At 50.2% G+C, this 13,482-nt stretch overlaps 1 protein-coding gene across 4 annotated transcripts in view; it reads left to right on the top strand.

Annotated features, from left to right (window-relative positions):
- Positions 1–13,482, top strand: part of PCNX3 (pecanex 3) — a 75,293-nt gene that overhangs the window by 24,928 nt on the left and 36,883 nt on the right. For all 4 annotated transcript variants that reach the window (XM_061606648.1, XM_061606649.1, XM_061606652.1 and 1 more), the window contains exons 11-19: positions 1,506–1,666; positions 3,101–3,254; positions 6,760–6,792; positions 7,458–7,629; positions 7,838–7,948; positions 8,980–9,071; positions 9,555–9,664; positions 9,917–10,022; positions 12,679–12,771. In XM_061606648.1, the coding sequence (XP_061462632.1) occupies positions 1,506–1,666; positions 3,101–3,254; positions 6,760–6,792; positions 7,458–7,629; positions 7,838–7,948; positions 8,980–9,071; positions 9,555–9,664; positions 9,917–10,022; positions 12,679–12,771 (1,032 nt within the window). The remainder of the gene's footprint in view (positions 1–1,505; positions 1,667–3,100; positions 3,255–6,759; positions 6,793–7,457; positions 7,630–7,837; positions 7,949–8,979; positions 9,072–9,554; positions 9,665–9,916; positions 10,023–12,678; positions 12,772–13,482) is intronic.

Genomic DNA, 13,482 nt, shown 5'->3' with positions numbered 1-13,482 from the left:
ATAATGGCCAGCCTGCACTGATAGGTATGATTTGGGCTATGTAAGAACAAGCCCAGGAAGATCTGAGCTGGTATCAGAAGGAATGATAAAGTTTTCAGCGCTGATTGGAAAAGAACAGCAGGCCTTTTCCTTTACGCCCAGAGCATTGGCATTTGCTGTTTTGAAGTGAGATGCTAGAACGGTCACACTAAGCTTGCTTGGCCTGAATCGTCTGCATGTACTCAAATGTCACCAGCCCTTGGACACTCTCTGGTGTTAGCAATGGCTCTTTAGGGATTCTGGCCATTGAGTCTCTTCCCTCACCTTTTATCAAGCACGGCAAAACCGCTTTATTTTCCGTGCGCCATTGGGGCACCGAAGCGTATTTTTGGCCTTTTCTCTCTTTTCTCTTTCCTTTAAAATAAATTTCACCCCCCACTTTTAATGTGACTTTGTTAGCTTATTCTGTTTTATCTAAAACTCCTTGGGCACCAGTTGGCAATAGGGTGTGCATGTGTGATATGTAGGTAAAGCTATGATTCTTATTACAAATTGCAAATGTGAAAAAACGGGGGCTCAGCGGAATTTGATCTTTCTCCAACAAAAACTGGGGGGACAGGAATGGAGAGATTAAGATATAAAAAAAAATCGGGGAAGGGGGTGTCCTTTGTAATTGGAGCTTGGTATCTATCACAGTAGAATGCAGAAAGGACTGATAGTAAGACTGGTGGTTGAAAGAATAGAAAAGCCATTGTAAGTACCGGTGTAGAGTCATCACTCTCACATACAGGAATACCCCGCATTAACGTACGCAGTGGGTCCAGAGCGAGTACGTAAACCGAAAATGTATTTAAAGTGAAGCACTACCTTTTTTCACTTGCGCCGCCACTGTGGCACCTCTCTTTCACGCGGAACCTCAAAGCCCCACGCTAAAGCCTCTGCTGCTGCGCTGCGACGCTTCTGCTGCTACGCCGCCGCACCTCCCAGCTGATCGCAATTGCGCCTTCCAGCTGATTCGCGGTCGCGCAATCGCATCTCTTTCCACCACCCCCCACGCACCGAAAGAACAGGCCACAACCATAAGTTAAGTGTCCGTTCTTGCGAAGCGAGCGTACGTAAACAGGAATGGTGCTACTGTGTAAGTATGTCTGTACTCGCGAGTGTCCTTAAAGTGAAGGTCCATATAGCGGGGTATTCCTGTACTCACTGTCTAACAAGATGAAGGAGGAAGGAAGTAAAACTCGATAAAAACAATCAACAAGTTGTTGCTGAGGAAAGAATCAGCAAAGGATGAATCGGTTGCCTTCTGTATATTGCCTCCTGCTGGCTCAGCTTACTTGTTACAAGCTTTTAGTTTCTCTGACCATGAAGAGGAGGCTGTGTCTCTGTCCCTGCCTCTCTCTTATCCTTTAACCTTAAATCAGAGGATGCTCTGGTGTGCCTGCCCACCCCTGGTTTCGGGGGTGATGGAGCAGTTGCTATGGGGAGGGGCCAAATATACCTGATTCATTTTCTCTTTTCTACAGTTTGACCTTCTGGACCAGGAATCACTGCACGAGTCCCAGGAGAACACACTGATGATCGAGGACAAGTGCCACCCCCGTCAGTACTACAAGTTCTGGGTGCTGCCCGGGCGCTGGATGCGGGTACGCTACGACCGCCTGGCCTTGCTGGCTCTGCTGGATCGGTGAGTGACGTATCTGGCTGCTCTCCTGGCCAGGATTCGGGCTGGTCCGCCCCCCCCCCCCCAGAGATGCCTCTTCCTGCAAAAGGCCCCTCTGGGCATGCCATGTATAAAAAGCACAAGCAGAGGCCTGCAGAGACTCACTAGTAACTCAAAGTGAGGCTGGTGAATGGGTGACCAGCCCCTACTTTGGGTTTCAGAAGCCTCTTTGCAGCCCAAAGCTTTTGAAGAGCTGGAACCCGAATGGTTCCGCCAGCCAGACAAGGCTTGCCAGTGCTCCAAGCTGTGGGTTTGTGTGTATGCTCTTAAGTGGGTTTAGACAGACTTTTTGAGAAAAATGGCAAAACCGGTTCAAGGGCAAAGCTACGCTGCCTGCTTTGATTTTGACCCCCAGCCTATCCCTGCAATGTCAGTTAAGGGTGCTAATCATAGAACAGTAGAGTTGGAAGGGGCCTCTAAGGCCATCAAGTCCAACCCCCTGCTCGATGCAGGAATCCAAATCTAAGCATTCCCGACAGATGGCTGTCCAGCTGCCTCTTGAAGGCCTCCAGTGTCGGAGAGCCCACTACCTCTCTAGGTAATTGGTTCCATTGTCGTACCGCTCTAACAGTTAGGACGTTTTTCCTGATGTCCAGTCAAAATCTGATGTCCAGTCGAAATAGGTGAACTGGACTTCCTTATTCAGCACATGGACACCCCCCTCCCCCATGGTGGGTTTTCACATATGAATGGAAGTTGGGCTCTGTATTGAGATGCTCTAGGTGTTCAGCCACAAGGAAAGGTACTCTTCCCATGTTCAGAGACACTTACTTCCACTGCTCTGTTCTGTAATTGAATGTACAGTCCAGGCTGCATGGATCAAACTAAAGGCTATGGACTGTAGGCTTACCATACTGGATATTTGTTGTGCTATCTAGTTTAAGCCATTATTATTTTTATTTATTTAGATATTTTTTATCTTTCTCCAGCCAGAAAAAAAGGCTCACAGGTCAATAAAAGCAAGATAGCCCTTGCCCTCAGCTTACATTCTAAAAAGGCAAAGGCACAAAAGGAAAAGAGATTGGGAGGGAGGAGGAAGTCAGCAAACTCTGGTACCAATTCTTAGTTACTTGTTCTCCTAATGATGACCTGGGATAGTAAAGTTCAAGAAGAGGAGGACAGAATCATAGAGTTGAAAGGGGCCTATAAGGCCATTGAGTCCAACCCTTGCTTGATGCAGCAATCCAAGTTAAACCATACCCGACAGGTGACTGTCCAGCTGCCTCTTCAAGGCCTCCAGTGTCAGAGAGCCGACCACCACGTGAGAGAGCTCTGGTAACTCACGACAGAGTGGCCGCTGCATCCCTTTTCCTCCCTCCTCTGCTACACCCTGGCGTCCTGTCTGCTGCCAGGTGGCAGTTGATGGCTATCTCTGCTCTCGTCCTTCTCCCCCTCTAGGAACCGGCAGGTGGCAGAGAATGTGTTTGTGGTGCTGCTGGTGAGCCTGGTAGCTTTCCTTGGCTACCTCCTCCTCCTCCAGGGCTTCTTCCGGGACATTTGGGTGTTCCAGTTCTGTGTGGTCATTGCCAGCTGCCAGTACTCTCTGCTGAAGGTGAGGCCTTCTTCCTCAGCATCCCTCTCATGCATACATAAGAACAGAAGAAGAGGCTGGCTGCTGGATCCGGCCAAAGGGGGCCCATCTAGTCCAGCATCCTGTTCTCACAGTGGGCAACCAGATGCCCATCAGAGGAAGCCTGCAAGCAGGACCTCAGTGTGAGAACACTCTTCCCTACCACGGTTTCCAGCCACTGGTATTCGGAAGCATCCTGCCTCTGACTGCGGAGGCAGAGCAGAGCCATCATGGCTAGTAGCCACTGATAGCCTTATCCTCCGCGGATTTGTCGAATCCTCTTTTAGAGCCATCCAAGTTGGTGGCCATCATTGTCTCCTGCGGGAGCAAATTCCGTAGCTGAGCTGTGCGCTGCATGAAGGAGTTCTCTTGTCTGTCCTGAATCTTCCAGCATTCCGCGTCACCGGACGTCCAAGAGCTTTAGTGTTATGAGAGAGGGAGAAAAGCTTTTCTCTGTCCACTTTCTCCATGCCATGCATAATTCTGTACACTTCTACCATGCTGCTTCTTCCTCCCCGTTTCTCTAAATTAAAAAGCCCCAAATGCTGCAACCTTTCTGTATAGGGGAGTTGCTTGACGATTTTGGCAGCCCTTTTCTGAAATGATCAAGGGGATAGAGTGACTCCCTTAGGGCTCTCCTGGGCTTTAGCCTCCCAAGGGTTCACGTTGCCCCAGCTGTAGGGGTGATTGAGGAGGGTTGGAACTTCTGTCCTCTTCATGGGGGTAGTGGTACTTCCTTCCCCCACACGTGCCCCAGAGGGTTACGTTTGGCGAGCTCACCGGGGGCTCTCGCATCGGCCTGGTTCACACGTCATGTGAGCCAAACCATGGCTTACCACAGACATGCCAGGGCATGAGGCTTCTGGGGAGGAGACTGAGGCTGTTTTGCTCCTTCCTGGCCTCTTTGCTGCTGCTTGGCATTCAGCTAAGCCAGGGACACAGAGCCTCTTTGGCTCTGGGGGCCAGGTAAAGATCTGCCGGAGGGGGACAACTTTGACCGGTGGGTGGGGCAACCCACATGCCAGTCACACGATGTCAGTACAGTAGGGCCTCGCTTATATGGCGGGTTAGGGACCAGGCCCCCGCCGTAAAGCAGAAATAGCCATAAAGTGGAACCCATTGACTATGATGGGTCGCATCGCGTGAAAATGCTGCAAAAGCGCAAAATCGGCTTTAAAACAGGGAATTTCCCCTAATTGAAAGCCGCCGCATCAGCGGAACGCAGAAAACGGAACGCCGTAAAGCGGGGCCCTACTGTATGGTATCACATGACTGACATGCAGGTGTCCCACACGTCTGTCGTAACGGGTTTTATTATCATCGTTTTCAGATTTTTCGTGTCTAATGTATTTGTAAGTCTATTTTGTAGGTCGCCCAGAGTGGCTGGATAACCAGCCAGATGGGTGACTAATAAATTCAGTAAATAAAAATAAATAAACAACCCCTTGTGTGGGGTTCCCAAGAGTCCGCATCAGGTGACGGAAAGGGGAGGAGGACACCTGCATTTCGTAAGCGTTGGCTGTGCAAGCGGGAGATGTATTTCTCTCAGCCGACTTGTGCAAAAAACCCCCCCGGGGCTGCTTGCTTTGGTAATGTCAGCTGATTATGGTTTGAGGAAAAATGGCCTTGTGGGCTGAAATGAAACCCCCTGGCGGACCAAGATTGGCCTGTGGCCCAGAGATTCCCCATCCCTGAGCTAAGCCACGCCCTGGCTTAGCATGATGTGCAAACCTCGATTCGTTGTTTCGCTCTCTCTAGGCCAGCCTTTCCCAGCCTTTGGGTCCCCAAATGTTGCTGGGCTTCAATTCTCATCACTCCTGACCATTGGCCATGCTGGCTGGATGACTGGAGTTGTAGTCCAACAGCATCTTGGGGACCCAAAGGTTGGGAAGGGCTGCAGGCTAACCACGATCCATAACCAAGGTTTGTTCTTGGTTTAGAGCTCATGGCTGGTCTGGAGAGAGCTAAACCATGCACTTGGATTCGGGTGGCACCCTAAGCCAAGCCATGATTCAGCTCATCGTGACACAGCAGCCAAGCAGCCGCCATCTTCTCCCGAGGAGCCTGCACGCACATGCGTTCCTTCTAAGCCATGGTTTGGCTTAGTGTGATGCGTGAAGCAGACCACGGTTTACTTCTCTGCTTTTGCGAGAGGAAGTACACGAGGGCTGGGGAACATCTGTGAGGCCCTCCAGATGTTGTTGGACTTCAGCTCTCATCAGCCTCAGCCAGCGTGGTCAATGGTAAGGGTTGACGGGAGTTGTAGTCTGGCAGCATCGGGAGGGGCGCACGCATTCCCCTAGAAGGGAGCAGGCCCCTTTCAGTACCCTGGGGCTTGATTCTGAATAAACATGTTCCGGATTGCACTGCAGGCAATTTCAAATATAAAATAATTTGAGAAGTATTTAAATGAAGAAATGTAAACTCTGTTGCACGGTATTATTTCTGACAAAAACATCTATTTTGATAGATCTCTCTATCAAACTCTCTTTAAGGGTTTCAAGATAAATGACTAGCAATAGATACAGATCCATAGATAATTTTTTTTTAGAATTTAAAAATGATCTGTTTACCCAAGAGATTGAATTGCTGTTCCCAAAACAATACCACATCTGTCCATTTCATAATGACTTTTACTGATAATGAAGTACTTTTGCGTGTTAGCTTTATTTACGGATTTACAAAGTATTTATTAAAAAATTAAGCCAGCTGGGTTTTTTCCACTGATGCAGAGTAACTTGTGCTTGCAGCAGAGGACTGTTGGAAGAAGCGGGTGGGGGTGGTAATACTCTTCATAAAATCACACCTTGAGATCTTTGGAGGGAACTTGGGATATAGGTGTGATAAATAGGAACGGTGACACTTCCCATCCCATATGGGGGGAAAGAAAGGCGTAGGCAGGAATTGCCATTTTGAACCCGAACTTGGGAGTATAGATTTCTGGACAGAACTAGATTTTTGGGTAGAACTGTGTGTTTGGTAGCCAGCTGGAAGGAATCTCCAACCCTACGTCTGTCACCAGCGTTCAAGTGGGGACGGTGAAATCACCGTGTTGCAAATCCACCTTGTTCTGCACTCCGGCTGCCGTGCTCTGCAACAGTCCTCCTTGTGACTCTCTTCTTGATTTTGGAGCCTGTGCTGTTCCGTGTGGCAGAACAGAACTTCTCTGTTACTCTGTCGTTATTGTAGAAGGAAATAAAAGCCACCTTGAGAAAGAATGCCGAGGGCAGAGGCAGGCCGTTTTGCAAGGGGTAGGTTGACTGGGAGCTGCTGTAGCCTTTACCCCTTCCTCTGTGTTTCCTTTGGGGACCCCCCGCCCCCAGTCAGGGGTGTCCTAGATATAATTGCCGTTCAAGTGAGGGAAAGTAGTGATTCTGCCATTGGATAAGTGTACTGTCAATACTGCCCCCCCACAGCGCAGCAGGTGTGTTTTCTGTGCAAGGGGGCAGGAGACCTGACCTATCTTCTTCCCCCCTTCTTTTTTCAGAGCGTCCAACCTGATGCTGCTTCGCCTATGCATGTGAGTATCCATCCGCTAGGAATTTGAGCCAGCTTAGGAAACGATGTCGGCGGGGGAGAATAGTGAATATGGCTTCCCTTAGTTGGGTCTGCTGCTTTCCGATGAACTTTAGGGCACACTGCCTCAGTCACGCACCTGGGAGCTGGGAGGGATTTCCATTCATTGTGGAGCGTTCCTAAGAGCGGGCGATGTTTGCTTTAAACTGCCTTCAGCAGCCTCAGGAGACAGGCAGGAAATAGTTCCTGCCCAGAGATCTCGCAGTCTGTGCTAGGTCTGGGGTGGGCAACCTTTTTCAGCCCAAGGGCTGGATTCCCTTCTGGTCGAACTTCTGGTGGCCGGTGGCAAAAGTGGGTAGACCAATGAAATGTGAATGTTGCCTTTGTACAGCAGCCTCATTTCTACACACCCCTCTCTGCCCTCCATCCGGACGAGCAAGAGGCACGGTCAGAGCTCAGGGATGCATTCTCGCCAGGCCAAAATGCTCAACAAGGGTGCCAAGTGGGCCACTGAGGGGTGTGGCGTGGAGAGAATCACGAGGGCCAAATAGAGAGGCCTGGAGGGCCGCCTCTGGCCCCCAGGCCCGAGGTTCCCCGCCTCTGTGCTAGAGAGAGCAGCCATGGCCCCTGCTCTCAAGAGGGTGTTTCAGCTTTCCCGTCTGTTGGCAGGGGCACAACTGGATCATCGCCTACAGCCGGCCCGTTTACTTCTGCGTGGCGTGTCTGCTGATTTGGCTGCTGGACCTCTGTGCCCGTGCTGAGCCCCTTCCAGCCGTGGCCTTCTACGACCTCACCCTCTTCTCTGCCGACTTCTTCTACTGCGCCCGCGATGTGGCTGTTGGTGAGTGGCTTGTGGGGTGGCAGGGGCGGGGGTGGTGGGCTGCGGGAGGGGGATGGAATTCCATCAAGGCAGGAATTCCCAGGCAGCTCGTTGGGCTGAATTCCATTTTCTTTTCTTTTAAAAAAACATTTATTTTGGGGTTTTCAAACAACAGAAGCAACATATGAAACAATCCTCAGTTGCATTTTCTTTTCTTTTTCTTACCCAGTTTTCACCCTCTGCTTCCCGGCCATCTTCCTCTTCGGACTCCTCCCCCAAGTCAACACTTGCTTCATGTACCTTCTGGAGCAGGTGGACATGAACATCTTTGGCGGAACAGGTGCGACGGGAAGGGGGCCAGGTGGGGTTGAGGTTCCCTTTGGAGGCAAAGAGAGCGTGCCACTGGATTTCTCCCCAATTCACCAAAAAAAAAAAAGGACATGGTTGAGGTGAACATCCGCAGTAGGGTTGGGGTTGGACCATAGTGGTTCTGCTCTGGGTCGAAGGTAGAACCGGCCATCCGCTCACACAGTGCAGACTGTGATGCGTCACTGGAGGTATTGCAGAGGATTCGAACTCGGAGTCCGTCGGTTCCCGCATCCGTACCTGTGTCTCCACCCCGCCTCCAGTTTAATGGCCCACGGACAACCCTCTGAAATGTTTCAGAGCTGTCCCTGGCGTTTCTTTCCACCCTCTGCCACCCACCTCCTGTCACTTTCCTTCTGGACTGTGAGTCCTATGAGAGTGTTGGACGAAGACCCAGGAGACCAGGGTTCAAATCCCCGCTCGGCTATGAAACTCACTGGGGGCTGGGCCAGTCGCAATCACTCAGCGTAGCCTACCTCACCAGGTTGTTGTGAGGATAAAATGGTGCACGTGGTTCTCTCTTCGACCCAACTTGAGCTCCTTGGAGAATAGGTGGGTTGTAAATAAATAAATGAGGTCACCCCGTCAGCTTCACGCATGGGGATTTGAACCTGGGTCTCTGCAGTCCCAGTCCAGTCGCTTCACCCGCACCTGCTTCTTTTAATATGTTCTAAGGCTGTCCCATTGTGTTTCTGTGATCTGTTGACAAAGAGGGTGGGGGAAAGTATGGGGTCAGAGGTACGCCGCAATGTGGGCTGCATTTCTCCCACACACACATTTCTATACCCCCACCAAGACTTGTGTAGCCAGAAGCAGAGCTTGGAAAAGTTACTTCTTTTGAACTACAACTCCCATCAGCCCAATCCAGTGGCCATGCTGACTGGGGCTGATGGGAGTTGTAGTTCAAACAAGTAACTTTTCCAAGCTCTATGCAGGAGTGTTATTGGGCAGTGGAAAAGGGGGTTATTGATGGTGTTGCCGTCTCTCTCTCTCGTTCCTTCCCAGCTGCCACCAGCCCCCTCACCGCCCTCTTTGCTCTCCTACGCAGCATCCTAGTGGCTGCCCTTCTGTACGGGTTCTGCCTCGGAGCCATCAAGGTACCTGACCCTTCATGGAGGCAATCAGCCAGGCTGGGGAGTTGGGACTTGCTTGCAGACTGGGCATGTGGCCCTTACTCTTCAAAGGGCTGGCACGAGCAATCTGTCCCTACCCAGGCGGCCTGCTGGGCAAGAAGAAAGAGTTGGGGCAGGGGGATGGAGAGAAAAAGCGGTTGGCAGAGGGGGGGGGGGAAAGGGGGCCAGCCTGCTCTCTTTTCACTTTGCCAGCAGCTCCTAACAGATTAGCCACAAGGGGAGAATCCTGCCCTCAGTTAGACAGAAGGTTGCCCACTCTTGGAACAGACCTTTTGGCCTGATCCAGCACTGGCATCCAAGTGTGACTGGATTGGGGCATGCTGTTTGACACCCTGCTGTGGCTGCGTGTGCCTGGTTTTGGGCGTTGGGTGCCGCTCTGAGGGTGTAGCAGGGTCTGGGCCCGACTCATTCTTTCCCCCGCCCCCCACTCTCTTCCTTGCCTTCCAGGCTCCGTGGGGTGACCAGCATGTGCCTGTCCTCTTCTCCGTCTTCTGTGGCCTCCTCGTGGCGCTCTCGTACCACCTGAGCCGCCAGAGCAGCGACCCAACCGTGCTCTGGTCTGTATCCCACCCCGGATGGGGGAAGCTCTGCTTGTAGCAGCGGAGAGCTGGGAAGGAGGTTGCAACTCCTTGGTTTCAGGGAGACCAGAGGTGGATGGGTGTGTGTGGGGGCAGGGTTTGCCTGAATTAGGGCTGGTCAGAGGAGAGTACGCCATCTATACCTGTATGGGTGGGTGGGATTGTTGGGGACTCCCCAAGCTGCTGGGGTTTCCCTAAGCTGGTTCCTCTTATTTCCCCCATTCCCGACAGGTCTTTGATCCGAAGCAAGCTTTTTCCCGAATTTGAAAATCGCAATGTGGAGATCCCCCCGCTTGGAATTAAGGATCCACTTCCTGAGAAACTGCGCAGCTCACTGGTGAGTAGGAGGACTTGAGGAAGGTGTGGACCGTGTGTGTATGTGTCTGCATCCTGACGCTAACTTGCCTGATGCGCAGCCCCTGAATTTATTTGCAGATTGGACAGGGTTTGCACTGAACCAGCGGGGCAGTCATTTCCCCTCCTTTTTTTCTTTTCCTGTACAAGGATGGCATGTCATCACATGCCAGCATGGCCAGGGTCATTTTCAGTGTATCGAGAACCCCAGGTCCCAACCCCTTGGAACCATGGATCTTGTAAAGCAACCTGCAGTTGCCAACTTCTCAGTGGTGTTATCTTTTTGGCGCTAGGTCAAGACTTTCCTCTTCTCCCAGGCATTTTAGCATGTGAATTAAAATTGTTTTTTAAAAATGTGTTTTTAAATTTGTATATATGTTTTTAATGTTTTAATTGTTGTAAACTGCCCAGAGAGCTTTGGCTATGGGGCGGTATACAAATGTAACTAACTAACTAACTGACTTACTGACTTGCCAGGGCTGGAACAGAGCTAAAACCAACCTGCAAGGTAGGACACTGTTGCAACTAACAGCTCCTCCCAGGAACCCTGCAGTTGTCAACTTCACCAGGGCTGGAAAACACCCAACCCCAACCCTGTGGGATAAAATCGCTGCCACCACCCCTTTTCTGTCCACCAGTTGCGCCAAGGGGACGCCCAAGCTGAAAAAATGAAAAGGACCTGCCTGGGATTCCAAGGGGCAAAGAGTCATGCTATCTGCTCCTGGAGCCTGAAGCCAAACTGAACTATTGGTGCTGGAGTCAGTGCCATGCTTCCCTGAGAAACATGTGCAGCAATAAATGTAAGGCAGCTTTATTAAAAGGGGCAAAACATAAAAATTAACAGTTTTAAAAGATCCCAGAATACCCAGAACAATTACGGAGGTAAAACACTAACCCTGAGAACTGCAAAGGCAAGATCAAAATAACAAAACTCACTAAGTCTTGCTATAATCTTCTCAATCATCCTCGAATGCAGGATATGAAATAATGGGCTGAACTTATAGGAAGCCGGATTTCGTCTGAACATCAGGAAAAACTTCCTAACTGTTAGAGTCATATGACAACGGAACCAATGACCTAGAGAGGTAGTGGGCTCTCCAACACTGGAGGCCTTCAAGAGGCAGCTGGACAGCCATCTGTCGAGAATGCTTTGATTTGGATTCCTGCATTGAGCAGGGGGTTGGACTCAGTGGCCTTATAGGGCCCTTGCAACTCTACTATTCTCTGATTCTATAGCTTAGGAAAATGGACTTTCACAGGAACACATAACACCTCCTTCAAGATGTAACATCAGGGATGTTCTGAGACAATGTGAGACCAAGAGGGCTAACTTTTTACATAAAAAAAGCATTTTGGAAAAGGCCAGTCAGAGGACTCCTGGGATGGAACTTTCCAGGTGTTTGTGACTATGGCCTATGTCCAAAGCTACAGCTAGCTAAACTTCCTAGTTAACAGACTTCAGCTATGGCCTTCAGCGCAGCTGAAAAAGATAACACCACTGACTTCAGCATGGTTCAGCACTCAGCTAATGAGGTCAAACCTCTGCCCAGAAAGAGGATTTTTTACCCCCAGTTCAAAATGTCAGTGCCATATTCTGGGGCCAGAAAACAGGATATCTTGACACAGATGATGTGTCACTGAAAACTAAAGTCAGGATCATTCAGACTGTGGTATTCCTGATCTCTATGTATGGATGTGAAAGTTGGACAGTAAAAAAGGCAGATAAGAGAAAAATCAACTGCTTTGAAATGTGGTGTTGGAGGAGAGCTTTGCAGATACCATGGATCGCAAAAAAGACAAATAATTGGGTGTTAGAACAAATTAAACCAGAACTATCACTAGAAGCTAAAATGATGAAACTGAGGTTATCATACTTTGGACATATGAAAAGACATGATTCACTGGAAAAGACAATAATGCTGGGGAAAACGGAAGGGAGTAGAAAAAGAGGAAGGCCAAACAAGAGATGGATTGAGTCCATAAAGGAAGCCACAGACCTGAACTTACAAGATCTGAACAGGGTGGTTTACAACAGATGCTCTTGGAGGTCACTGATTCATAGGGTCGCCATGTCGTAATCGACTTGAAGGCACATAACAGGGGAATGTTAAAATGCAGCCCGCACGCTACTTTTCATGTGTGTTAAAAAGATCGTCACATTGGTACAGACTGACTGTCTGTTGGTCATGTGCAAAATTGACCTGGTCTGCATTTAGACTGATCCCTCCCTGCTGGTGAAAGGGTGGAGAAGCCTGGAGGGGGGCTAGGGAAGAGAGGAGACCACCCTGAGCACAACGATTTGGCCTGTACACCGATAAATGGTTTCCCAGTGGTGGTGGGAATGAAGCCCAAAGTGGGCTGTAGGCTTAAAATATTGTTGTTAAGAGTGATCCTCGAGGAGAGAAAGTTGAGAAGGAAGCTTTGAAGAAAAGGAGCTCCCTGCAGAAGGAACTGGAGTGTGTCTGTCCCAGATGCAAGCCAGTGGGTCATCTCTAGAGCAGACCTTCCCAGCTTTTGGGTCCCCAGATATTGCTGGGTTACAACTCCCACAGGAAATGCTGCTCTAGAGGAAGAGCAACATGCGTAGAAAAAAATTCCAGCCTCTCACTTCCTCCTCTCTCTTCCTCACCCCAATCTAGCGGGAGATCCTTCACTCAGACCTCGTCATGTGTTTGGTCATCGCTGTCCTGACATTTGCCATCAGCGCCAGCACAGTCTTCATTGCTCTTGAGGTACCCAGGGAAGAAGGGGGTGAAGTTGGCAGGCACGGGAGGTGGCACTGGGGCTCAGCGGGAGTATGGAGGGTTGGCAAGTAGGTGCCCAGTATCCCAAAGCCGGAGACTACGGATCTCTGGGGACTGGTGATGTCACAGGGTTGCCGACTATTGAAGGCCAAAAAATGCTTGATGTGTGTGGATTGGGCCTAGGAGCTGAAACTCTAGGGTGGAACTAGGAAGTGTGAATGCCCAGAAAAAGGGGTTGGGTACGGGATCAGGTGGAAACTCCCCACAGATTTTCTATCTTTTTGGAGGAAATTATGATTGATGTGTTATTTATTTATTTATTGCCATCCCCACCTGCTTCTCCGCCCAGCACGTCAGCACCAGTGTGGGTCCGGGGATCTCTGGCTCTCCAGATATTGCTGAACTACACCTCGCATCAGCTCCAGCAAGCATGGCTAATGGCCAGGGACGATGGGAGTTAAGAGTCCAGCAACATCTTGAGGGCCAAAGGTTCCCCATACCTACACTAGTCCTTTGAGCTGGGTGTGTCATAGTTATGAGGGGCAGGTGTGCGTCAGCTAGTCTACCACACATGCGCACTCAAAAGAAAAACATTGGCTAAGCAGCTGTGTTGGACTAACCAATGGCCCTGAGCCTGAACTTGCCACTGTGAGGATGATCCCCGTGGCCTGTGGGCTGGTGTCCATTTCTCCCTGGCCA

Source organism: Rhineura floridana, chromosome 22 (assembly GCF_030035675.1).
Source record: "Rhineura floridana isolate rRhiFlo1 chromosome 22, rRhiFlo1.hap2, whole genome shotgun sequence".
NCBI lineage: Eukaryota > Metazoa > Chordata > Lepidosauria > Squamata > Rhineuridae > Rhineura > Rhineura floridana.
This window is presented reverse-complemented; position numbering and strand designations above follow the sequence as displayed.